Genomic DNA, 27,762 nt, shown 5'->3' on the forward strand with positions numbered 1-27,762 from the left:
AATCATTGATTCCCATACTGAGCTCCTATTCCTATGATGAATTTGTGGACCATGAAAGAAGTGAGACTAGAGGATGCCTGAACAAGTCAGATAATAATAAGTGCAAAAAAAATAATAATAATAATAATAAGTGCAGTGGCTGCTGATGTTGAGTTTATTGTTAAACTATAATTAATAGTTTGGATAGCAGTATTTCTCTTTGCTATAAACTCTCATAGGGATCCCTGGGTGGCGCAGCGGTTTGGCGCCTGCCTTTGGCCCAGGGCGCGATCCTGGAGACCCGGGATCGAATCCCACGTCGGACTCCCGGTGCATGGAGCCTGCTTCTCCCTCTGCCTGTGTCTCTGCCTCTCTCTCTCTCTCTCTCTCTGTGACTATCATAAATAAAAATAAAAAAACTCTCATAGCCCAGTTACTTAAGTACAATTTATAATATTTCAGTGCAGTTAATTTTTAATAGAAAATCTGGAACCTAAATTACAGATTTAAAAGGTACTGTATGGGGATGCCTGGGTGGCTCATTGGTTGAGCGTCTGCCTTTGGCTCAAGTCATGATCCTGGGATTGAGTCCCACATCGGGCTCCCCATGGGGAGCCTGTTTCTCCCTCTGCCTGTGTCTCTGCCTCTCTCTCTCTGTCTCTCATGTATAAATAAATAAAATCTTTTTAAAAAGGTACTGTACAGCCATTGTCTGTGTAAATGAGTTTACGTAGCACCCTTTTGTCACTTAGAATAGTGTGTAATACTTCTTGAGTGAGCTATTTTGGAAGAAATATCAAATTCTAGTATTTGCTCTTTCGTATTAAGCTGAATTTACAGTTCTGTGCTAGACATTTTTCACTAAAGTGGTCAAATCCATTCTTGTGTGTTTTTGTTAATGTGCTCAAAACTACTGGTGAGTGCCCCTCAGTTTCCTAACCTGCTGCTACAAAATGTTCTTTTATATCCCTATGGCTAGTGCCAAAGCTACGAAAGAGAAAATATATATTTGTACATATATAACACTAACCCTTTGATTGCTAATGTATGTTCCTACTTAATGGGACTCGTAACAGCTGGATTTTTTTTTTTTTTTTTTTTTTTTTTTTTTTTTGCTAATAAAGTATGTTTGGTGTTCTTCTTGTAAAAAACAGAAACCATCCAACCAACCAAAACTAAAATTCTTTCCTGTTGCTCCCAGCAGAGGGCAATGCAGAATCCTGCCTCATGCTTTGCCCTCAAAGCCCTGCAGCATTTTCCAACAGGGGTTTGGTGTATTTAGCATTACAGTCTTTGGGTTATATGCTGTCTCCTCCTCCCGCCTATAATTTCCTCCAGAGCAGAGAGTCATTTTTTAAAAGCCCAGACAAGCATAAGGCTCAGCAATTGGAAAGCACACAAATGTTCCCTAAGTGAAAAAAATCTGGAGACAAATTGCTAACATCACAGGTTGGCCCAGGACAACTTGCCCTGAACCTGGAGGAGCAGCCATGACCCAAGGCTTCCTAAAAAAGAGTGTCAGAGAATGGTCACAGCTTCTGTCTACTGCCTGGTAGTTCCTTGAGTTTATTAAATCTGAAGAAAGAACTCTAGAAACAAACTTGTAGGCCTGGGAGGTCCCTGGAGGTCTGGGGCCAGATGTGGGCAGCCAGCAGTACTTCCCAGGTTGTTTATCAATCAACCTGAGGTCAAGAAATGCATATTAGCATGGGTTATTTTCTTCTAGATTTAATCGAAATACTCTCCCTAATTTGTTGAAGTTTTAGAAAGTTCTGTAACTATGGAGGGGAGAATCCTTGCATTACTAGGGGAAAGCCCATGCTTTCTAGTAAAGCAAAGGAAGCCTCTTGGAATGTTAGCAGAGTGGAAGTACAAGGGATTTTTTTTCCTGTGTTTCTACATTTTGTAGATTTTTAAAAATCTAATTTAATTTTTAAAGATTTTATTTATTTATTTATTCTTGAGAGAGACACACACAGAGGCAGAGACACAGGCAGAGGGAGAAGCAGGCTCACATGGGGAGTCTGATGTAGGACTTGATGCCCGGACTCCAGGATCTTGCCCTGAGCCCAAGACAGATGCTCAATTGCTGAGCCACCAAGGGATCCCCTGTAGATTTTTTTTTTTTAAAAGAAGGTTTTCTAGGGCAGCCTGGGTGGCTCAGCGGTTTAGCGCCACCTTCAGCCCAGGGCCTGATCCTGGAGACCCAGGATGGAGTCCTATGTCAGGCTCCCTGCATGGAGCCTGCTTCTCCCTCTGTTTCTGTCTGTGTCTTTCTCTCTCTGTGTCTCTCATGAATATATAAATAAAATCTTTTTTCTAAAAATAAATAAATAAAGGTTTTCTTTCCTTTTTTTTAAATTTATTTTTTTTAAAATTTTTTATTTATGATAGTCACACACACAGAGAGAGAGAGTCAGAGACACAGGCAGAGGGAGAAGCAGGCTCCATGCACCGGGAGCCCGACGTGGGATTCAATCCCGGGTCCCCAGGATCACGCCCTGGGCCAAAGGCAGGCGCCAAACCGCTGCGCCACCCAGGGATCCCGGTTTTCTTTCTTTTTTTAAAAAAAGATTTTATTTATTTATTTGAGAAAAAGTGCTCACAAGCTGCTTGGAGGGGTAAAAAGAGAGGGAGAAGCAGACTCCCCACTGAGCAGCAAGCTTGATGCAGGCCTTGATTCCAGGACTCTGGACTTATGACCTGAGCTGAAGGCAGACTGAGTCAACCAAGTACCCCTATTTGGTCAATCTTCATTTATTTATTATTTTTTAAAGATTTTGTTTATTTATTCATGAGAAACACAGAGAGAGGCAGAGACACAGGCAGAGGGAGAGGCAGGCTCACATGGGGAGTCTGATGTAGGACTTGTTCCCAGGACTTCAGGATCATGACCTGAGCCAAAGGCAGAGGCTCAACCTCTGAGGCACCCAGGGGCCCTGTCAATCTTCTTTTTTTTTAAGATTTATTTATTTTTATTATTATTTTTAAATCTTTTTACTTTATTTTATTTTTTTATTCATAAGAGACAGAGAGAGAGAGAGAGAGGCAGAGACACAGGCAGAGGGAAGCAGGCTCCATGCAGGGAGCCTGAGGTGGGATTCCATCCCAGGTCTCCAGGATCCCGCCCTGGACTGAAGGCTGCGTTAAACCGCTGAGCCACCGGGGCTGCCCCTCAATCTTCATTTAAAAGCAAGTATTAGGGATCCCTGGGTGGTGCATTGGTTTAGCACCTGCCTTTGGCCCAGGGCGCGACCCTGGAGACCCAGGATTGAATCCCACGTCAGGCTCCCGGTGCATGGAGTATGCTTCTCCCTCTGCCTACGTCTCTGCCTACATCTCTGCCTCTCTCTCTCTCTCTCTCTCTCTCTCTGGGTGACTATCATAAAAAATTAAAAAAAAATTCAGATAATTAAAATAAAATAAAAGCAAGTATTCTTCTTCTTCTTCTTCTTTTTTTTTTTATTCATGAGAGACACAGAGAGAGAGGCAGAGACACAGGCAGAGGGAGAAGCAGGCCCCATGCAGGAAGCCGGATGTGGGACTCGATCCCAGGACTCCAGGATCACACCCTGGGCCGAAGGCAGGTGCTAAACTGCTGAGCCATTCAGGGATCCCCAGCAAGTATTATTCTTTTTTTTTTTTTTTTTAATTTTTTTATTTATTTATTTATGATAGGCACACAGTGAGAGAGAGAGAGAGAGGCAGAGACACAGGCAGAGGGAGAAGCAGGCTCCATGCACCAGGAGCCTGATGTGGGATTCGATCCCGGGTCTCCAGGATCGCGCCCTGGGCCAAAGGCAGGCGCTAAACCGCTGCACCACCCAGGGATCCCCAAGTATTATTCTTATAATGAAAAACTTTACTAACAAATCTGTATCATGAGCTCAAAAAAGTCTCCATCTGCAAATTTATAAAATAACACAAATTAAAGCATAAGGCTCCTTTGACTATGTTAAATCTAATATTCAGAGCATTGAGTATATTTAGAAAGACTTTGTCTCCGTTTGGGGGAAAATTAACACTAGACTAAATGCTGCTCTGGTCTCACCTAACAAAGCATAAATAAGTCATACTTAAAGTGATCAAAATGTTTCCAAGTCATTTAGCCACATCCTAGAACAAAGGTCAAGAATATTTATAAGAATATAATTATATTTCAGGCCCCAAAAGATATAATTTACAATATCTAACATAATTGGTCTACTATCTAATAAAATTTAATGTATATACAAAGAGTCAGAAAAATATGACCCTTAATGAGAAGGAAAATCAGCCAATTGAAACTAACCTAAAAAGTACCTTGATAGAATCAATAGAAAAGAACACACACACACACACACACAAAAATAGGAAAGAACACAAAAACTATTACTATATTCTGTATGTTTTTTTAATATTCCGTATGTTTAAGACACTAGAAGAAATAATAATATGTTAAGTAGAGATGTAGAAGATAAAAAAAGACCAACACTGAACTTCTAGAAATGAAAACAACAATGTCTGAGATGGAAAAATCTACTGTATGGGATTACCAGCTGAGTAGACGTTACAGAAGAAAAAAAAATCTATGAATCTGAAGATATAACTACAGAAGCCATTCAAAATGAAACACAGGAAAAAAAATGAAACACAGAGGGAAAGAATAAAGAAAATAAATAGAGGGCAGCCAGGCAGGGGCACGGGCAGAGGGAGAAGCAGGCTCCATGTAGGGAGCCCGATGTGGGACTCGATCTCAGGTCTCCAGGATCATGCTCTGGGTTGAAGGCGGTGCTAAACCGCTGGGCCACCAGGGCGTCTCAAATAGAATCTTTAAAAGAAAATAAATAGAAAAGGGGAAAACCAAAACCCCAGTGTATCAGTTTGCTACAGGATGACTTCAAGTGGACTAATAACATACGTTAGAGGAGTTCCTGAAGAGGAAGGTAGAGAGATAGTTTACTATTTGAAGAAGAATGGCCAAAATTTTTATAAATTTGATGAAAACTAGAACCCAAAAGATTCCTGAAGCTCAATGAACCGCAAGCAGAAGAGACATGAAGACTTACTTAAAAATAAAATCTTAGAAAAAGAGAACTATTCCAAAGCACATTATAACAAATTGCTTAAAACCAGCAATAAGGAACAAATTCTTTTTTTTTTTCTTTAAAGATTTATTTATTTATTTATTTATTTATTTATTTATTCAGAGAGAGCGAGAGAGAGGCAGAGACACAGAGGCAGAACCAGGCTCCATGCAGGAAGCCCGACGCGGGCTCGATCCCCCATCTCCAGGATCACACCCCGGGGTTCAGGCGGCGCTAAACCGCTGCGCCACCGGGGCTGCCCTAAGGAACAAATTCTTAATAAAACTAAGCAAAAATAAAAGTTCTGGTATTTCTCCTTTAAAAAAAAAAAAGATTTTATTTATTTATTTATTCATGAGAGACACATACAGAAAGAGAGGCAGAGACATAAGCAGGCTCCATGTAGGGAGCCTGACATGGGACTCGATTCCGGGTCTCTAGGATCAGGCCCTGGGCTGAAGGCGGCGCTAAACCGTGGAGCCACCCGGGCTGCCCAGTTCTGGTACTTCTTAAAAACAAACAAATGAACGAACAAATATTAAAAGCAATGGGAGATAAAAGACACATTACATATAGGGGAACAGGAAAAAGATGATAGAGGATTTCTCTTTAGAAAAACGATGCAAGCCAGAAGAGAGTGGAATAGACTCTTTAGAATACTAAAACTGGGGATCCCTGGGTGGCGCGGCGAATCCCACATTGGGTTCCCGGTGCATGGAGCCTGCTTCTCCCTCTGCCTGTGTCTCTGCCTCTCTCTCTCTCTCTCTCTCTCTCTCTTTCTCTGTGACTATCATAAAATTTAAAAAAAATTAGAATACTTAAACTGTTAAGCCTAGATTCTACTTAGTGAAAATATCTTTCAAAAACAAAGATGAGGGGACACCTGGGTGGCTCAGTGGTTAAGCATCTGGCTTCAGCTAGGGGCGTCATCCCAGAGTCCCAGGACTGAGTCCTGTATTGGGCTCCCTGGTGGAAGCCTGCTTCTCTCTCTGCCTATGTCTCTGCCTCTCTCTCTGTGTCTCTCATGAATAAATAAAATATTTAAAAAGCAAAACAAAAAACAAAGATGAGGGTGCTCAGTCAGTTAAGCGTCTGCCTTCAGCTCAGGTCATGATGCTGGGGTCCTGGGATGGAGCCCCAAGTCAGGCTCCTTGCTTAGTGGAGAGTCTGCTTCTCCCTCTCTCTCTGTCCCTCCCCTTGCTCCCTCTCTGTCTCTTGCTCATTCTCTCTCTTTCTCAAATAAATAAAATCTTATAAAAACCTTGAAAAACAAAGATGAAAGAAATATAGACTTTTTCAGATATAAAAAAAATCTGAAAAAAAAAAAAAAAAACCTGAAAGACCGACACCTCAAGAAATGTTCAAGGAAATCCTTCAGGCAAAAGGAGAACAATTCCAGGTGGAAATATGAATCTACACCTAGGAATGAAAAGCAATAGAAAAAAAAAAAAAAAAGAAAGAAAAGCAATAGAAATGTAACATGGGTAAATAGCAAAAATTTTTTCTTCTTATTTAAATCTTCTTAAAGATAAGTGATTATTTAAAGTAAAAATAATAGCAATATGTTTGGGGGCTTCTAACATACATGGAAGTAAAATGTATGACAACAATAGTACGAAGGCTGGAAGGGAAGACGTGGAAGTATACGGCTGTAAGGTTCTTATGGATGAAGTCACACAATATTACTTGAAGGTAGACTATGATAAGTTAAATATGTATACTATAAACCCTACAGCAACTCCTAAATCAACCCAACAAAGAGTTGTAGCTAACAACCCAACAAAAAGGATAAAAGTGAATCACTGAAAATATTCACCTAATCCAGAAGAAAGCAGAAAAAGGGAAAAGTGGAACAAAGAACAAATTATACAAATAAAAACAAATAGCATGATGGTAGGCTCAAACCTAATTATATCAATAATCACATTAAATGCAAATAGTGAGGCAGCCCCGGTGGCTCAGCGGTTTAGTGCCGCCTTCAGCCCAGGGCCTGATCCTGGAGACTAGGGATCGAGTCCATGTCGGGCATGGAGCCTGCTTCTCCCTCTGCCTGTGTCTCTGCCTCTCTCTTTCTGTGTTTCTCATGAATAAATAAATAAATAAATAAATAAATAATCTAAAAAAAATGCAAATAGTCTAAATATCCCAAATAAAGATGAGATTTTCAGAGAAAAAAAAAAAAGACCAAATTACATACCACCTACAAGAAACCCACTTTAAATTTAAAGATACAAGTATGTTAAAAATGAAAGCAAAGAGAAAAGATTTACCATGGTAACACTATTCTAAAGAAAGCTATAATGGCGGGATCCCTGGGTGGCGCAGCGGTTTGGCGCCTGCTTTTGGCCCAGGGCGCGATCCTGGAGACCCAGGATCGAATCCCACATCGGGCTCCCGGTGCATGGAGCCTGCTTCTTCCTCCGCCTGTGTCTCTGCCTCTCTCTCTCTCTCTCTGTGACTATCATAAATAAATAAAAATTAAAAAAAAATTAAAAAAAAAAGAAAGCTATAATGGCAATAATAATATTAGACAAAGTAAAACTCAGAGCAAAAATATCACCAGGCACAAAGAGTGATGTTGAATAAGGAATGAATGGGTCCATTCATCAAGAACACATAACAAAGGTTAAGATATCTGGAAACTAACACACTTCTAAATAATCCGGGGATCAAAGGAGAAATCAAGAGTGAAATCATAAAGTATTTTGAATTGAATAAAAAAACAACATATTAAAATTTGTGGAATGTTGCTAAAGCAGTAGATAAAAATTTATAGCATTATAACACCAGTATTAAAGAGAAGAAAAGTCTCAGGTCAATAACCTCAGCTTTCACACTAAGAATCTAATAAAAACGGGCAAATGAGGGCAGCCCGGATGGCTCAGCGGTTTAGCGACACCTTCAGCCCAGGGTGTGATCCTGGAGACCCTGGATCAAGTCCCACGTCAGGATCCCTGCAGGGAACCTGCTTCTCCCTCTGCCTGTGTCTCTGCCTGCCTCTCTCTCTCTCTCTCTCTCTCTGTGTGTTTCTCATGAACAAATAAATAAAATCTTAAAAAAAAAAAAAAAGGGCAAATGAAACCCACAATAAGCAAAGCAAAAAAAAAAAAAAAAAAAAATCGGAGTAGAAATCAATGAAATAAAAAACAGAAAAACCATAGAGCAAATCAATAAAACTAAAAGATACATGAATATAAAATAAGCATATGAAAGAATTTTCAACATTATTGGTCATTAGAGAAAGGCAAATTAAAAACATACACAGTGAGAAATACTAGCTATTAGAAAGTATTAAATTAAAAAAACTGAACATGGGACACCTAGGTGGCTCAGCAGTTGGGTGTCTGCTTTTGGCTAAGGGCATGATCCCAGAATCTCAGGTTCGAGTCCCACATTGGGCTCCCTGCATGGAGCCTGCTTCTTCCTCTGCCTGTGTCTCTGCCTTTCTCTCTTTCTCTCTCTCATGAATCAATCAATCTTTATTTATTATTTTTTTAAAAAACATTTTTAAAAGATTTTATTTATTTACTCATGAGAGAGAGAGAGAGAGAGAGGCAGAGACCCAGGAGAGGGAGAAGCAAGCTCCATGCAGGGAGCCGGATGTGGGACTCGATCCCGGGTCTCCAGGATCAGGCCCTGGACTGAAGGCGGCGCTAAATCGCTGAGCCACCCGGGCTGCCCATAAATAAATCTTTAAAAAAATGAAATAGTTCAAACATTTCAGAAAATTCTTAAAATGTTGATCACACACTCAGCCATTCTATTCCTAAGGGAAATGAAATATGTTCATCCAAAGACTTTTGCATTATTGCTTATAGCAACTTTATTTATAATAGCCCCCAACTGGAAACAACTCATGTCCATAAGCAGATGAATGGATAAACAGATCGTGAGATAGTTATACGATGGAAAATTAGGAATAAAAAGGAATGAATTAAAAAAAAAAGGAATGAATTCTTGGTACATGAAGCAGCATGCATGAATCTTAAAGTAATTATGCTGAAAGAAGCCAGCTCCCCCGCCTTGCCAGAGACAGCACATACTGTATCATTCCATTTATGTAAAAGTCCAGAAAATAACCAATGTATAGTAATAGCAAGCAGATCAGTGGTTGTCTGGGAGTGGGAACTTAGTTGGGTAGGGCCAGGAGCATGGACTTATCAATGGGTACGAGGAAACTTTTGGGGGTGACTGATATGCTCATCTTGATTGTGGTGATGGTTTCATGAGTGTATACATAGGTCAAAATATCAAATTGGGCACTTAAAATATGTGTCATTTATTGTATGTCAGTTATGATTCAATAAAGCTGTTTAAAATAAAAACTAACCTGAAATCTGGAACAAAAAAAATCAATTGATCAATCAAACAAATTCAAAAACCCTCATTTGGATCAGTATTGATATTAAGAATCTCCAAGATACAAATAAAAATTTTTAAAAAGATTATTTATTTATTTATTTATTTACTTACTTACTTATTCTTGAGAGACACAGAGAGAGAGAGAGAATGGCAGAGACACAGGCAGAGGGAGGAGCAGGCTCCATGCAGGAAGTCCGATGTGGGACTCGATCCCGGGACTCCAGGATCACGCCTTGGGCCGAAGGCAGGCGCTAAATCACTGAGCCACCCAGGCGTCCCTACAAATAAAATCTTAAAAAAAAAAAAAAAAAAAAAAAAGATTTACTTATTCTATTTTACAGAGAATGAGAGAGAATGTGAGAGGGAGGAGGGGCAAAGGGAGAGGGACAGAAAGAATCCTCAAGCAGGCTCCCTGCTGAGCATGCAGCCTGACAGGGGGCTGGATCCCAGGACCCTGAGATCATGACCTGAGCCAAAATCTACAGCTGGCTGCCCAATTGACTGAACCATCCAGATACCCCTTTTCTCTATTAATTTTTTTAAAGATTTTATTTATTTATTCATAAGGGAGAGAGAGAGAGAGAAAGAGAGAGAGAGAGAGAGAGAGGCAGAGGGAGAAGCAGGCTTCATGCGTGGAGCCTGATGTGGGACTCCATCCCAGGACTCCAGGAGCACACCCTGGGCGGAAGGCAGGCGGTAAACCGCTGAGCCATTCAGGGATCCCTATTAATTTTTTTTTAAAGATTTTACTTATTTATTTATAGAGACACAGAGAGAGAGAGGCAGAGACACAGGCAGAGGGAGAAGCAGGCTCCACGCAGGGAGCCCGATGTAGGACTCGATCCCAGAACTCCAGGATCACGCCCTGAGCCAAAGGCAGACGCTCAACCACTGAGCCAGCCAGGCATCCCTTCTCTATTAATTTTTAATTATACCTTTTTTGCACTATTATTTTAATAGTTTCCCTGGACATAATAATATGCATCTTTTTTTTTTTATAATATGCATCTTTAACTTATTATAATCTACCTTAAATTAGTTCTTTGCTACTTTGTGAATAGTTTACCTCCATTTACTATCTTGTCTTTTGTATTTTTGTAGTCATATAACATACTTTTATGCATCATAAACTGCACATGATAGTTATTATTATTGCTTTAAACAATTACAAGCTATATTCTTTTATACGTATCCATATATTTAGCTCTTCCAATGCTCTTCATTCCTTTTTCATAGTTCTGAGCTTCCCCCTGCAGTAATTTTCATTCATCCTAAAGCACATTCTCTCTCTCTTTTAAGATCTTATTTTTAAGTAATCTTTACACGCAGCAGTGGCTTTGGAACTCGTGACCCTGAGATCAAGAGTTGCAAGCTCTACCAACTGAGCCAGTCAGGTGCCCCAGCCTGAAGAACTTTCTCTAAGACTTCTTGTAGAGTGAACCTGTAGGTAATGAACTCTGTCAATTTCTTTGTCTAATAAAATCTTTATTTCATCTTCATTTTCAGAGGATATTTTCACTGGGTACAGAATTTTAGGTCTGCAGATTTTTCATTTCTTTCAGAACTTAAAAGATGTTACTCTTTAGTCTTCTGGCTCCCCATAGGTTTTGTTAAAAAGTCAGCAGTAGGGGATCCCTGGGTGGCTCAGCTGTTTAGCGCCGCCTTCAGCCCAGGGTGTGATCCTGGATTCCTGGGATCCAGTCTGGCATCAGGGATCGCGTCGGGCTCCCTGCATGGAGCCTGCTTCTCCCTCTGCCTGTGTCTCTGCCTCTCTCTCTGTTTCTCATGAGTAAATAATTAAAATATTTAAAAAAATAAAGTCATCAGTAAGTATTGTTATTGTTCTTCTGCAAATACGTGCCTTTTTTTCTAACTGCTTTTAAGACTTTATCTTTGGTTTTCAGCAATTTGACTATGATATACCTGTGCTTGGTTTTCTTTTTATTTTGCTTAGGGTTTGCTAAACTTCTTGAATCTTTGAGTTTGCTATCTTTCATGTTTTGGCAAATTCTCAGTCATTATATCTTCAAATATTATTTCCCCCATTCTCTTCTCTCTTTCTTGGACTCCAAAAACACATACATTAGGTCATTTGATTATGTGTTACATGTCTTGAATGCTCTCTCTTGTTTTTACCTTGTTTTTCTTTATGTACTTCATCCTGAATATCTTATGTTCATTGTCTTTGAGTTATATAGTCCTATCTTGTGCTGTGTCCAGTCTGTTGTTAAGCATGTCCAATGAATGTTCATTTTCCAGTCTTAGAATGTCCATTTGATTCTTTTTCTGTCAATTATAATTCTCTTTTGAAATTACTCATTTTTTCATTAATTTTGTCCATATTTTACACCACTTTCTTAAATATAATAGTTATTTTGAAGTCTTTTACTGCTAACTATGACACCTGGGTCATCTGTGGGATTGCTTCTATTGTATACACTTTCTTCTTTCTTTTTTCTTTCTTTCTTTCTTTCTTTCTTTCTTTCTTTCTTTCTTTCTTTCTTTCTCTCTCTCTCTCTCTTTCTTTCTTTCTTTCTTTCTTTCTTTCTTTCTTCTTTCTTTCTTTCTTTCTTTCTTTCTTTCTTTCTTTCTTTCTTTCTTTCTTTCTTTCTCTCTTTCTTGTATGTTCTATGCCCAGCATAAAGTCTAATGCAGGGCTTGAACTTACAACCCTGAGATCAAGACCTGAGCTGAGATCAATAGTCAGATACTTAACTGACTGAGTTACTTAGGCATCTCTATACCTTTTTTCCCTTAATTGTCAGACATTTTCCCTACTTCTTCAAATTCCTTGTGGTTTTTTTTTTTTAATCTTTTCTTTTTCTTTTTTTATTTTTTTTTAATTTTTATTTATTTATGATAGTCACAGAGAGAGAGAGAGAGAGAGAGAGGCAGAGACATAGGCAGAGGGAGAAGCAGGCTCCATGCACCGGGAGCCTGATGTGGGATTCGATCCCGGGTCTCCAGGATTGCACCCTGGGCCAAAGGCAAGCGCCAAACCACTGCGCCACCCAGGGATCCCTTCCTTGTGGTTTTTAAAAACTATATGTTGGAAGTTGTGTAAAAAAGAGACTGAAGTCAATGTTATTTCTTCCCACATATGATACATACTTATTAGGCAAAAAAAGTGAGGGACTGATCATCCTAATTGTATCAGAAACTGAGTTGTGTTGTGGATTTACTTAGACTCAGCCCACCTCTGACTTCAAATGTCTCAAGGGCAAGATCTTTTGTATGCTTATTAAAGTCGCCTTCCTTTAGTGGACTTTGTCTCATGTTCTTTTCCAATTAGTTCAAATTGAGGTTTGAACAAGGTCCACATATTCCATCCTTAAGACTCTGAAATTATATATTTTCCATTCTTCTTTTTGTTTTTCAATTTATTTGTTGAAAAAACTGGCTCAATTGCCCTGTTGAGTTTTTTGGATTCCACTGATTGACTCTACTTTGTATCATTTAACATATTCCTCTGCCCCCTGTATTTCCTATAATCTGGTAGTTAGATCTGCAGTATTGATAAGATTCAGGTTTAATATTTTTGGCAAGATTATTTCATAGGTTATACTGTGTACTTCTTTTATCACATAGTTCTTATATATTCTTTTTTCAAAAAAACCCCTTATTTAAAAATATATATATTTATTTATGAAGGGGAAGGGGCAGAAAGAGGGGGGACAAGCAGACTCCGTGCTGTGTATTGAGCCCATCTTGGGGCTCAATCCCACGACCCATGAGATTATGACCTGAGCCAAAACCAAGATTGAGAGGCCTAGCTGACTGAGCCACCCAGGTGGCCCTCAAAGAAAAATTTTAATTGAAGTATAGTTGCCAGTTCCTACATATTCTTAATGCCCAGCTCAAATGTCATCTCTTCTCAATAGTTTTATTTGATCTGTATTCTTTCTAACCCCTCCTGTCATCTCTATTTCCATACTACTTTACCTCTCATCATCATCTTTTCATTTAGGAGTTCATGACACTCCCTCCCACAATGACTGTTTGTAGTTTGGGAGCTCCTTGAGGCAGAAATCATACTTTATTCATTCTTTTATCCTCATGCCATGGTGTTTCATCTATTTGGGTAGTTATAACAAAGTACCACAAACTGCCAGCTTATAAACAACAGAAATTTTTCTTCTAGTTCTGGAGGCTGGGAGGTCCAAGACCAGAGTGCTGGCAGATTTGATGTCTGGTGAGAACCCACTTCCTGATTCATAGATGGCCCTCTTCTCGTTGTGGAAGGGAGATGATGGTGGAAAGTAGGAGGGAATCTCTCTGAGGCCTCTTTTTATTTATTTATTTATTTATTTATTTATTTATTTATTTATTTATGATTTTTATTTAAAGAATTATTTATTTATTTATGATAGAGAGAGAGAGAGAGAGAGAGGCAGAGACACAGGAGGAAGGAGAAGCAGGCTCCGGAGCTCGACGCGGGACTCGATTCCGGGACTCCAGGATCGCGCCCTGGGCCAAAGGCAGGCGCTAAACCGCTGAGCCACCCAGGGATCCCCTGAGGCCTCTTTTTATAAGGACACTAATCCTATTAACAATTATTAGGGTGATCTAATCACCTCCCAATGGCCCCACCCTCTACAACCACCACCTTGGGGGTTAAGATTTAAACGTATGGGAATGCCTGGGTGGCTCAGTGGTTGGGCGTCTGCCTTCTGCTCGGGGCGTGGTCCTGGGATCAAGTCCCCCACTGGGCTCCTGGAGGGGAACCTGGTTCTCCCTCTGCTTATGTCTCTGCCTGTCTCTCATGAATACATAGATGAAATCTTAAAAAAAAAAAAAAAAAAAGATTTAAACACATGATTTTGAGAGGATACATTCAGACCATAACATTCTGCTTCCGCCCCCAAAATTCATGTCCTTCTCATGTCATCAACTCTAAGGTCTAAGTCCAAAGTCTCATCTAAATATCATCTAAGTCAGATATGGGTGAGACTTCCTGTACAATTCACTAGGCTTTGTGATATTTAACATATTTAGACACAGCTATCTAGTTTCTTTTGACCGGTTTCTTTTCCAGATTTACCTTTCTTCTTTCTTTCTTTTTTTTTTCTTCTTTCTTTCTTTCTTTCTTTTTTTTAAGGTTTTATTTTTTATTTTTTTATTTTTTTTTTTTAGATTTTATTTATTTATTCACGATAGAGAGAGAGAGAGAGAGAGAGAGAGGCAGAGACACAGACAGAGGGAGAAGCAGGCTCCATACCGGGAGCCCAACACGGGATTCGGTCCCGGGACTCTAGGATCACGCCTTGGGCCAAAGACAGGCGCTAAACCACTGAGCCACCCAGGGATCCCCAAGGTTTTATTTATTTATTCATGAGAGACACACAGAGAGAGGCAGAGACACAGGCAGAGGGAGAAGCAGGCTCCATGCAGGGAGCCTGATGTGGGACTCCATCCTGGCTCTCTGGGATCACGCCCTGGGCTGAAGGTGGCACTAAACTGTTGAGCCACCCGGGCTACCCCAGACTTACCTTTCTGTAGGTCTAGTGATTCCACTTAGTTTTTCACATTTAGAAATCACACCTCATGCTTAAAAAAAATTGAATCCCATTTGTGTCGGGGCTCCCTGCTCAGCAGGCAGTCTGCTTAAAAAAAGGGTGAGGGCGCACCTGAGTGGCCCAGTTAGTGTCAACCTTCAGTTCAGGTCATGATCTTGGGTTCCTGGGATTGAGCTCCATGTCAGGCTCCCTCCTCAATAGGTAGTCTGTTTAAAAAAATAAAAATCATACCCCACTCCATATTTAATGTAACTGTTTTGAGGTATTTTTTTTTCAGTAACAGAGAAAAATTTGTGCTAAGGCACACTTTCAGATCCAGTCTGTACTAGCTTTTCAGTCTTTAGCATTTTTCTCTAGTCTCTCACTGAAGATAAAAGCTGCAATGATGACCAGGCTAGGAAAAGCAAACTAAGAAAACAAACCATAGTAATTTATAAGGTTTGAAATGTCTTAGAATTTCAGGTGATTTGCATTTTGGAAAAAGACTCAACCTTTGAATTGTTGAGTTTACATTTTCTTTTAATGCTGTACTTTTTATAATCAATTAACCATTTTTATCTTACTACTTTGGGAAAGGCTGGATGTTAAAGATAGATGGTAATCCAAGCACCTAGTTAGGTCTTTCTGAGGTCATGCACCAAAGCCAAGATTTGGCTATGTTGAAGTTGCAGCAGAAAGAGAGTCTAAACACTACCACTTGCTGCCCAAGTGCCAGAAGCTGTTGATTTCATGTTTAAAGACCTTCCTCTGATGGAAATGTGGCAATACAAGGCAGCTGGTGTGAGAGTTCAGCAGCCCACAGAAACTAGGCTCTCCATGTATTTTCTAGTCTCCTGTTTTGTGTGAAATATTTTCTTGGTCTTGACAAATTTCTGGCCTGTCACTGCCTTGACAATTCAGAGTTTGACCCAGTTTCTGGTTAAGTCCTTGGTGCCATAGCAATTACCATTAGGCTTCATCAGGCTGTGTTCCTGGGTGCCTAGCTTTTGTATTTACCCATGGTCACCACCCTTGGTCCCCCATTTGGCTCTGCCCTCCTAGTAGTCATTGGAGCTTGGTTTAGTTTAACTCCTACTCATTCTTCAGGTGCCAGGTCATAGGTCATTGCCATAAGGAGGACTTCCTTGACACCCAAGATAAGTTCAGACCTTCCTGATGTATGCCCTCAGATTTTCCTGTATTTTACCTTCAAGGTACTTATCACAATTTATAATTTTGTCATCTATTCTGTTCATTTTGTATCTTCAGCACCTGGGACAGTACCTGGCATATGGTAGTAGTTCAATAATGTATTGAGCAAACATGAACAGATGAAGCTTGTGATGTGTGTTCCCACCTCTTTTAGGTTACAGTTGTGGGTTTTTTTTTAAAGATTGTATTTATTCATTCATGAGAGACACAGAGAGAGACAGGCAGAGACATAGGCAGAGGGAGAAGCAGGCTCCCTGAAGGGGCCTAATGAAGGACTCAATCCTGGATCCCAGTATCACAACCTGTGCCACCCAGGTGTCCCTAGGGTACAGTTGTTTATGACCTTGAGCTAATTACAAAACTTATCTGAATTGCAGTGTATGCATTTAAAGTAGGGCTAATATTGTTCTATCTACCCCCCAGTTTGAGGTGTACATGGAGCAGATGCTTAGTAGATGTATGTAGAATGAGTGATTGCACATGTCATCTCTGTGATAGGAGACACCTATATTTTAACAAGAATTTCACCAACATATGAGAGAAATTTAGTACCCAAACAAGAGGAATCGTGTTTATTTATTTATTTTTAGGAATCTTGTTTATTGAGTGGAAAATAAAATTCAGGATTACATGTATCTTTGCCCAGGGGCCCATATTTCTCTTTTGCTTACAGCTTAATACTAGAATTTTTAAATAGGAAAGTGGGATTTTTTTTCTATGGATTTGGACCAAACTAGTAATGATGGACTTTTTCAGTTTCTAAGAGGTTATGTCTGTCACAGACATTAAGTTTGGTCCACTAAGAATAAAGATTCTAGACTGCTTGTATGTTAAAAACTTGTAAGAAAGCAGCAGTGGTGAATGTGAATATGAATACCAAAGAGAGCTCTATAGAGCTAACATTCTCATCAATTGGTATAGCTGACTGGTCTTCTGAAACAGTGGTAGGGTAAGATCCTGACCTTGGAGTGATGGCAAAAGTGTTTTCAGCCTAACAATTCCTTGTACTACAAGCCTCAAAGGCTGGTCTAGCTACCTACTTTTTTTCCCCGTATTTCTACCATCAGCACAGTGAAGATACCTTGCATATAAAATACAAATGCTATCTGGGTTTTCCTTTTCTTGCTCATCTCTTCTTCACCATGTCCACCCACTTCTGGAATTTCTCCCACCCAACATTTCCTTAGGAATACAGAATACAGAGAAGGGAAAAGATGCAGGAGGGGTCCAAATATAACAAGAGTTATATATTTTATTTGAACCTCATCTCTTTGGAGAAAGGGAAACAGAGATGAGAGGAGTAAGTTAGAGATGGTTGGACAATATCCTCAGAAGTATGCGGAGTGCAAAGAAGAAAATCTTTCACTAGAATATCTGCTGAAGGTGAAATAAGGTAAGCCTAGGTAGGGAATTCAGAGATAATTCTTGGTATTTAGCATTGTGATCTGGGAGTAAGATCCCAGTGCTGAACCCAGCAGGTAAAGGAGTCCCAAAACAAGGATTGCTAGTTTGTAATTCGTCTAGGTCTTCTGACCAAGTGAAGCCATTGGGAAGGGAAGGAGGATTTGCCAAGGGAATCTTACTCCTTATTCCCAGTTCATTTCCTAAGTGTTATTGCCCTTGGGTGAATATGAATTCAGACCCTGATGCCTCCTCTCCAATGACTGTGTCCTAGGCCGAGCCTGACTTGGGGAGCCAGGAGGCATAGACTGATACAGAGGCCAGTACTGCTGCCGAGGAAAAGTCTGAGCCCTTGGTCTGGGCATGGACTCAGACTCAGGCTCCATCTCCAATCTAGGCTCTAGCTCTGGTTCAGGCTCTAGCTCTAGCTCTGACTCAGGCTCCATCTCATGATCCAGGTCTAGATCTAGATCTAGCCCAGTTTCTTGTTCTGACTCCAGTGTGGGCTCCAGCTCCAGGTCTAGCTCCAAGTCCTCCTCTGTTATTGGTCTCTGCATCATGGTGTAATCTGGATTTATGTTTTTGGAGACTTCTAGAAGACCGCTGCTCATTTTATGTTCTGACTCTTCATTCTAAAATACACACAATTAGATGGGTTAAAATTTCCAATTAAATTTAACTTTTGAACAGTCAAGGACTCTCAGAATACAATAGGACTTAAGATATAAGAAATCATATGTTCCTGGTAAAGTTGAAACTATTTCTGGCTTATATCTGCTTTTCATCTTTGTACCCTCCTGTTCCTTGTTTACTCACTATTCTTCAGGCTCTATCAATCCATAACTTGTGATTTCTTTGGCTTTTCTAGCTAGCCTGGATTTTATGGTCAACCATTAAAACTGCAGTGGTCTTGGCAGCATCCTGAAACAACCTGTCTTCTTGATCTTACTTGTCTTCCCAACCCCCAGTGTAATTTTGGTAGGACACAGAAAGCCCTTTGTGACCTAGCCTGTTGCCATCTTCTTTAGCTTTATCCACATCTGTAGTCCCCACCCTTTGCTCCAGCCTTAAAGCTAACCAAAGATGTCAGACTTTGCTTACTTTTGCTCATGCTGCTCCCTGTCCCTGGCTTGTCCTTCTCCATCTTGTCCATATACACTTATTCATATTCCAAATTCAGATCAAAGATGACCAACCAGGATCATAGCTTCCTTTGTGTTTCAACTATACCTCACTCACACCTCTATCATAGCGCCAACAATGTATTACCTCATTTATTTACACACTTATTTCCCCTATTAGTCTTAAGCTCCTTGAGGTAGTGCCTGCCTTTAGATATCCCCAGTACCAGACATTGAGTATGTCACATAGCAGATGCACCACATAGCAGATGCCCCCCAGAGCAAGCCCCACAGTAAAGCTTGGTGAATCAGCTTTACAGCAGCATTCCACAGAATTCACAACTTTCACCTCTCCTGAAACAAGTTTTTCTCTTCCACCACACGACATTCTTTTGCTTTCCCTCTTTCCTTTCTGGTTGCTCCTTTCTGGTCTATTTGTTGTCTCCTCTACTTCTTTTGGACTTCTAAATGTTGGCAAGACCCAGGCCTCAATTCTGGGAACTTCTCTTCTGCACCTATACTCCTTCCATAGGCAATTTTATTTAGTCTCATAATTTTCATCATCATCTATGTGCCAGTGATTTTTTTGGCTATAATCTTTCCCCTTATCTGCTCGCTCATATACCCATTTTCATTCTGACATCTCCACTTGGATGTTTAACAGGCATCTTGAGTTTAATACATCCAAAGTAGAACTTTTTCCTCTCTTCAGTCCCCTAGCTTAAATGCCAGAAAAGTTTTTTGACATATTCAATATCCAGTCTTAATATAAATCCTAATAAGAATGTTAGTAAACCAGAAAAGTACTTTTTAAAAACAGAGTAAATATAATGTCTATCTTTACCCAACTGTTAACCATTTTCCTTAATAGAGATACACAAGAAGTTTTTCTCATAAAATTCGGGAGTAAGACAAGACAGCGTACTATAACTGAAATTGTTCTGGGAGATCTAGCTAATGCCATAATATATGACACTGAAATAAGAATTTTGACAACTGGAAAATAAGGTACTTATATTATTTCTAGAAAATAGTTTTCTAGCTAGAATACACAAGAGAATTAACAATGAAACCTCTTAGATCTAATAAAAGGACCACAAAGTTGGCTAAATAATACACATCAATAGGTTTCCTATGGGCTAGCAATTGCCAGGTAGAAAATATAATGAAAAAGAATGTTCATCTTAAAAAGCAATAAAAGTATAAAACAAAGTATGAAGTATTTAGGATTTGTCTATATAAATAAAACCACAAAACCTTACTATGAATGCAACATTTAAACAGACTAAATAAATGTAAAGACAGCCCATGTTCCCATATAGGAAGAACAAATATTGTAAGGATATCGATTGTCAAATTATTTTATATTTTTAATGCAGTTCTAATGAGAATTCCAATGGGATTCTTTTTTGGGGGAGGTAGGGTCCTGACAAAAGATTTAAAAGTTTGGAAGAGGATGATCCCTGGGTGGCTCAGCAGTTTAGTGCCTGCCTTCAGCCCAAGGCGTGATCCTGGAGTCCCAGGATTGAGTCCCATATCGGGCTCCCTGCATGGAACCTCCTTCTCCCTCTGCCTGTGTCTCTGCCTCTCTCTCTCTGTCTCTCATGAATAAATAAATAAAATCTTAAAAAAAAATAAATGAGTTAGCTCAGAATGGTTAGCTGTACAGATAAAAAATAAAGATTACTCTTTAACACCATATACTGAAATACATTCTAACTAGATTAAAGAGTATAATATATAAACACTTAAACATAAAAATCTAGAAGAAAATATAAATGATTAATTTACTTCCTGAGAATGACATTCTAAACAAAAGGCAAATGGAAAATAAGAAAAGGCTAATATAGGAAAGACAATGTAATATGTAAAGCAAATCTGCCAAGTATATCATCATTATAAATAAAATAGAGAAAATTCCACTTATAGTAAAGGCAGACTACATAATTCAGACCTCCTACTGAGGACAGCCACAAGAGCTGGGTAAAATATTTTAAGACTTCTGCTTGAACACACTATAAAGCTAACAAGATCCTGAAGATCTACCAGGCCAAGATTTGGAAAAGGTGAAAAATCTATAGAGGTGAGTCTGGCATTTGGGACCACTTTTGTGAAGGTATTTGATGATCTTGAAGTGACACATATATGCAGAACAGTGCTTTTGACACCTTTTAGACCTTAAGGGTTGCCAAAATTGCATTCCAGGGCCTGCCAAGGGGGAGCCTGTGGCATGCCTTCCCACAGACTGTGGCTGGACTGTGGGTCATCTGGATGGCCTAGAACACCTCAAGTCATAAAATCAGGTCAGTTATTTTTGGATTCCTAGTGCCTCTAGGTACTTGACAAAACAATAAATTTTTTTCCAGAAGAAAAATATCATCTTGGGCCTCAAATTATTTTTATAAACATTTTCTAAATACAATGTCTGGCACACACCCAAAAATTACCAGGTATGTTAGACTTTGATAGTGAAAGATGGACATTTCTGCCTGTGTCTCTGCCTCTCTCTCTCTCTCTCTCTGTGTGACTATCATAAATAAATAAAAATTAAAAAAAAAAAGGGATCCCTGGGTGGCGCAGTGGTTTGGCGCCTGCCTTTGGCCCAGGGCGCGATCCTGGAGACCCGGGATCGAATCCCACGTCGGGCTCCCAGTACATGGAGCCTGCTTCTCCCTCTGCCTGTGTCTCTGCCTCTCTCTCTCTCTCTGTGTGTGACTATCATAAATAAATAAAAATTAAAAAAAAAAAGAAAGATGGACATTGAATCTCTAAGATAGTAGTTCTCAAAGTGTGGGTTCTACAGCAGTAGTATCAGCATTACTCAGTACTTGCTAGCAATGCAAATTCTCAGGCCCTACACCAACCCTATTGAATCAGAAATTCAGGAGATATGGGGCACAGAGGGGCCGAGTAGTCTGTTTTAAAAGCATATTTTGGTGATTCTGATGCATACTAAAGTTTGAGAACAACAGGAAATCACCAAGCATAAGCAGGAGGACCTCTGGTCAGAAATGTTGTTAAGAGAATTATTGCTCTAGGTAAGGGTGAACCTGAGAAACCAAGGTTTCATCCAACTGAAAGATTTTGTGTTTCTATGATCTTACAGATGGGAGTGGAGTATAGAGCAAAATAGAAAGAATATGTCCATTCAGGAAAAAGTTCTGGATAAAAAGAGGCACATAACCTGTGAGAATTCTCAGTAAGCCAGGGAAATCCATTACTTTAAAAAGAAAAAGAAAGTGGGGTGCCTGGCTGACACACTCTGTGGAGGATGTGACTCTTGATATTGAGGTTGTGAGTTTAAATCCCACATTGGCATAGAGTTTACTTAAAAGAACAAGAAAGAAAAAGGCCATGTTTTACAAGCTTGGATAGCTTTTACTTTTTAAAGTGTTCAAAAAGACTTATTACTCTGGTAATACTTCTCTTCTCATAGAAAATTCAAACATTATTAAAATGAATTAAGTCAAAGAGTCAGGGGTTTAATAAAAAACATTTTCTAGTCATTAGATAATATTTGGTGTCCATCTGTATTTTAATTTCCTTTGCTTTGTGAAAAGACAAGGAGATATCTTTAACCTTTATAGACACTGATTTTTTTTTTAAAGATTTTATTTATTCATGATAGAGAGAGAGAGAAGCAGGTTCCATGCTATGCTGGGAACCCAACGCAGGACTCAATCCCGGGACTCCAGGATTGTGCCCTGGACTAAAGGCAGGCGCTAAACCACTGAGCCACCCAGGGATCCCCTAGACACTGATTTAAAAACATTGAAATAGGGCAGCCCAGGTGGCTCAGTGGTTTGGTGCCAGCTTCAGCCCAGGGTGTGATCCTGGAGACCCAGAATCAAGTCCCACTCAGGCTCCCTGCACGGATGGAGCCTGCTTCTCCGTCTGCCTGTGTCTCTGCCTCTCTCTCTGTCTCTGTGTCTCTCATGAATAAATAAATAAAATCTTAAAAAAAAAAAACACTGAAGTAGGCCCAAAGTCTTTATTTAGTGTTAATAAATGGTTAAAAGTTCTGGCTTTGGTCAGGTTGAGTAAATCTTATATTATTCCCGATGGAGATAAGAGATAGAGTGTTAGATTGGCAAGTCTTTACCTCTGCTAGTTCATCAGTTCTATTATTCATGCCAAGGGTGGTGTAGGGATGGATTCTAAAGGTATAGCTAGGGGAGATATTTAAAATATTCAGTAATTGGGATGGCACTGGCACTAACCAAGCTTGCTGTAAAAGGATCCTTGAGACCTCTGCTGGGTTGGGTAACACTCTCTTCAGTTGGGAAAGGGTCCTGAATGGGTTCCAGATACCATGACAGTATGGGGAACATGGGACTCAGTTCTACTGCTATTTACCCTCTGCTAAGGGAGCACTCCAACATCCCAAAGTCTGGCACAGCCATACTCAAAAACCTTTTCTGGACATTCTCATCTCTAGTTAACCAGATATCTCCCCCTGCTCCCCCCCCCCCCCGCCATGATGCTTCACATCATCCAACCTTGTCTGTTTCTGAGAAGGTTTCCTGTATCACTGTCTCAGATTCGTCCATGCTTAACTCGGATGACTCTGGAAACTTCCTTGACAAGGCAAACAGCACAGCGTCATGGAGGGTGAGGAACAGCTGGGCCTTGGTGATGCCAGCGTCAAAGAAATCATTCCTCTCAAATGCCCTGACCACAGAAGCTACAAACCAAACCCAGAACATACACAGGGTCAGACACCTGGGGAGAGCACACAGGGTGCAAACAGCACTCTCATAGGGTAAAGGATACTCACAATGACACCCTGAAATGAGTACCAAAATGTTGGCATTTTTGAAAGCATTGCACATCTGTGAGGAGAGAGTAAACCAGCATTAGTGATCTTCACACTCACTAGGAAAGATCCTTCTAATTATCTAAGTTTTAATACCCCTTTGGTCATTCACTTGTCTGGAGTATATGTACCTCTGCATTCCAATTTAGCTCTATAAACTTTTGATGAGTGGATTTCCATATGCCAGGAAATATCTAAAGTGCTGGGAATACGAAAAAGAATCAGATGTTCTCATGGAGGGTGGGGAGTGAGATGGAGTGTTGCCCATGGTCTCAGGTGGGAAACAGTTCATGTAAAGAGATAATGCTCCTGAAGATAGCACTCAGAGAGAGACAGGTACAGATGTGATGGGAACACACTGGATAGCCCTCAAGAACAGCCACATCATGGTATTATTGCTTAGTGTATGCGTATGACCTCCTTCTCTCTGGAGTTCACTGAGCAGAGGAGGAAAAACAAAACAAACAAAGTATGGCCCAGAGATGGTCAAATGACATAGTAGAGGATGGAATTCAGGAATCCTGAGACTCATATTCAGAACTGCTCTGCAAAATTGCATTTGACTTTAGTGAAACATCAGGTATTTATTAGTATCAGGTTACTAAATATCAGATACTGATTTCAAGTTTACTTCAGCCAATATATGTGCTCTAGAGCAGTAACTCTTAAAGTTCGTATTAACCTTAATACTCTTGGATTGATTGGACTCCAACCCTGAGCACTGTTAAAATATCAAAAGACACAAAAAAACAGACTCTACTTCTTTCACTACCAAGAAGAAACAAGAAAACCATTCTTGATCATACAGTAAATCATAAAGTCATTTCATAAAGAGACACTGTGGACATACTCTAAATGACAAACAACATGAGTGACATTCTATGAATTAGGGAGAAGCTTAAATTGAGTGATTGTCTCTAATAAGAATGACTGCTGGTGGGCATCTGGGGGGCTCAGTCAGTTAAGTATCCGACTCTTGATTTCAGCTCAGGTCATGATCTCAGGTTCGATCTTGTGCCCTGCATTGGGCTCCAAGCTCAGCAGGGAGTCTGCTTGAGATTCTTTCTCTCCCTCTGTCTCTCCTTCTCCCTCTTTTTTTTTTTTTTTTTTAAAGAATGACTTTTGGGATTTTTCTTGGCAAATTTAAATTTTCAATGATGAAGTAAACAAAAAATAATGATTTCCTCCTATAAGGCGTAAAGAATGATTATAGAAGGAATGAAGAAACCTGTATCTTTAAGGTGAGAAAGTGTACCATGAATTTCCAAAGGCTGTCAAGTAAAGTGTCTACATTGCCTTCATGTTGGGGCTGGAGCTGAAAGTCATCAATGTAGGCCAGGTGTGGATAGGTTATGTCAAGGACTAGAACATATGGTGCCTCCGCAAAAAAGGCAGGGAAGAGGAAAGAGAAAGGAGAGGACAGGACGGCACAAGTGTACTTCAGAGCAGAGAGAAGAGTGGTATAAAGCTGAATGCTTTGAGTTCCCATGCTGGACAGGCCACTTATTAGCTGTGAGCCTAGAACTCTTCAGATGAAATATGGCTTACCTCTCAGGATATTGGGAGAATTAAATGAGAGAGTGTATATGAATGTGTCCAACACGGTCTGGCATGTAGTAGGCATTTGATAATGTAAGTTTAATGAAATCTGAAGTGGTAACTAGTGTACAAGAGTGGGAGAAGAGAACACAGCCCAGCAGTGAAAACTGATGGAAAAGCCCCAAAGTTAAGACATAATCAAGTATAGTGGAATCTCAAAATGGGATAGAGAAAAAAGATGTTGTAGATTGAAGAGCCTTTAACATTAACCTTTTTCAAGCCTCTTAATTTTTAGATGAGGAAATGAAGACCCAGTAAAATTTACAAAACCATCTTGGGTCAGATGGATGGCCAACAGTAGCGAAGCCAGGACAGTGCACACATCCACAGACTGCCAAGCAGAGTTCTTTCTGCTATGAGAAGTTTCCTGTTGCCTAAGACCAAACAGGAGCTGGACTCACTTAAAAGAGAATCATATTTCTTTAGGAGTAAGAACGTTTGATAAGATAGGATCAGAGGATGAAAGAGGGAAAATCAAGCAAAAAGTAGATCTCAAAAAAAAAAAAAAAAAAAAGGTGGATGCATCCAGATCTGGGGAGTGAGTGTTCAGGTTATTTAAACCTGAGCCATCATCAACAGGAACAAGAGTGAGACAGAGAGCTGTAAAGGGAGATAAGCTGGCTGAAAAGTGGATATTGTAGTTACAAGGCATTAACAATAAAGCCAATATGGTTAGTTGTGCATCTAAACTGTCTGTCCACACTGTGTAAGAATGAGAGGAATTAAAACTGAGAAACCAGAGAGTTGGAGAGAAGCCAGGACTCAGGGACACAGCTGTGAAAGGAACAGTTGTCCCTGCCCTTTTTATCCAAAGATGCAGGCAGTGAGGAGAGATCTGGGCCTGGACTAGGAAGCCCCAGGCTTGCAGTGTCATCTTACCACATGTCCTCACCTCTCAGTGCATTTTGCAATGTCTACCTCAGAGCAGCTGCATAGTGGAGGTTTCTTGGCATGTTTTTTTCTGTAGTATTCAGACCTGTTCCTTGAAAAGATCTGCAGTGAACTCCTAGGATATACTGGGAGTTGCTGGGTGTGTGGCACAGATTGCTGCCTCCATGGTATTAAAATGTCCTGCTTTTGAGTTTCTGAGAAATAATCTGCCATGCTTAGAGAACTAACCCCAGTTCAATAAATCAGGGTGGTTTGTTTCCTTTTCACTCTGGTTGACCTTAAACTGACTTTAGTGGCCAGATTTCTGGTGGCCCCGGAGTCACACAGCAGCTGATTAGTGGCTGACAGGACTCAATCAGGATCGGGGCAGGCGGGGGCACAGGTAGGAGGGCATCAGAGCCCTTGTGAAAGCCTCTTCGGTACTTACTTGTCTTAACGACACCGAAGCCCGTGAATCCACAAAATGTACCATGGAGAAATCCAGGATAATGGTGTGGATGCTGGGTAGAAGAGAGCTATCTGAGTGGGGAAGGAATGATCTCCTCCTCTCCTGGTTTTCAGCAGTGCCAGGCAGTGGCATCGAGTTGTTTCTAGAGGGGTTATTAGAAAGCCAAGCTTTGTCCATGTCCTCGTAGTTTTGACCGTGATTTCTGTGAGGCATTGAAGATAGGGTGTATGGTCCTTGGTCATCGGAAATGGACTGGCTCATGTTCATGCTCTCAAAACGTGAGCAGCGGATCAGGTTAATGGAGGAAGAGTCATGGTCCCGTCTACTTTCAAATCTGTCCGTGTAGACAATCTGGGACAAAAAAAGTAAGGGGAGGACCATGAGGAGGCTCAGAGGAGGGCTACAGGTACTTGCAACTATGCCATTTCTGTCTACGGATTCATCTCCCTCCCTTGCAGGAAAGCTCCCGTGGACTAGTGCTTGGATGTTGCTTGGATAACTCACTGTCCCTTTGAGGTCATGACTGAAGCCACATTCACTAGCATCTTCATTCCAACTTCCCTCTATGTACCAGTGATGTTTCCATTGTCCTGTGAGCCAGACTTAAAATCACCTTTGACTTATTCTTTCCCCTCACCCCTGGGTTCTAATTTGTCTCCAGCGCCTCCTAATATGGTGTTTGAAGTGTTTCTTCCACTGGTCCCTTTCTCAACCCCTCCATCCTTCATCAGCCTTCTTTAAGAAGACAGAAATTACTGGAGCAAGGCAGTTTTTTACCTTTTGCTTCTTTCATCCTAATAGACCTAGGGTGCCTGCCATAGCATAAGGACAGCACCCAGTGCCAGGAATACAATGGCGTGCAAGATGTGAATGCTCAGGGATGCCTGGGTGGCTCAGCAGTTAAGCGCATCTGCTTTGGCTCAGGGCATGATCCTGGAGTCCCAGAATCTCCCTAGTTTGATTTAAAATTCCATGAATTGGTGCCCCTGACTGGCTCAGTTGATGGAGCATGTGACTCTTGATCTCAGGGTTATGAGTTCAAGCCCCATGTTGGGTGTAGAGATAACTTAAAAATAAAATCTTTAAAATAAAATAAATTTCTATGAATTGATTCAAAATAATTCTGTGATTTTGAGGGGCTATACATGGGTAGGCATAGAGATGAAACAAAATTGACCATGAGTTATAAAAAAAAACAAGTTGACCACGAGTTGATAAATCTTGAAGTAGATGGTGGGTATATAGAGACTTAATATACTTGTCTCTACTTTTGCTTATCTTCAAAATTTCCACGAAAAAAAACATTTTTAAAAAAGAACAACCTGGAAGAACCTTGAGGACATTATGCTAAGCGAAGTAAGCCAGTTAAAAA

General features: G+C 40.3%; 1 protein-coding gene across 1 annotated transcript in view; it reads right to left on the reverse strand.

Moving 5' to 3' along the window:
• Positions 1–16,685: 16,685 nt before the first annotated feature.
• Positions 16,686–27,762, reverse strand: part of SLC26A8 (solute carrier family 26 member 8) — a 76,701-nt gene continuing 65,624 nt past the window's right edge. Inside the window, exons 15-18 of the mRNA XM_072730918.1 lie at positions 26,370–26,741; positions 23,414–23,468; positions 23,136–23,320; positions 16,686–18,147 (exon numbers count right to left, since the gene is read on the reverse strand). Of these exons, the coding sequence (XP_072587019.1) occupies positions 17,719–18,147; positions 23,136–23,320; positions 23,414–23,468; positions 26,370–26,741 (1,041 nt within the window). The 3' untranslated portion in view covers positions 16,686–17,718. The remainder of the gene's footprint in view (positions 18,148–23,135; positions 23,321–23,413; positions 23,469–26,369; positions 26,742–27,762) is intronic.

Source organism: Vulpes vulpes, chromosome 1, assembly GCF_048418805.1.
Source record: "Vulpes vulpes isolate BD-2025 chromosome 1, VulVul3, whole genome shotgun sequence".
Lineage (NCBI taxonomy): Eukaryota > Metazoa > Chordata > Mammalia > Carnivora > Canidae > Vulpes > Vulpes vulpes.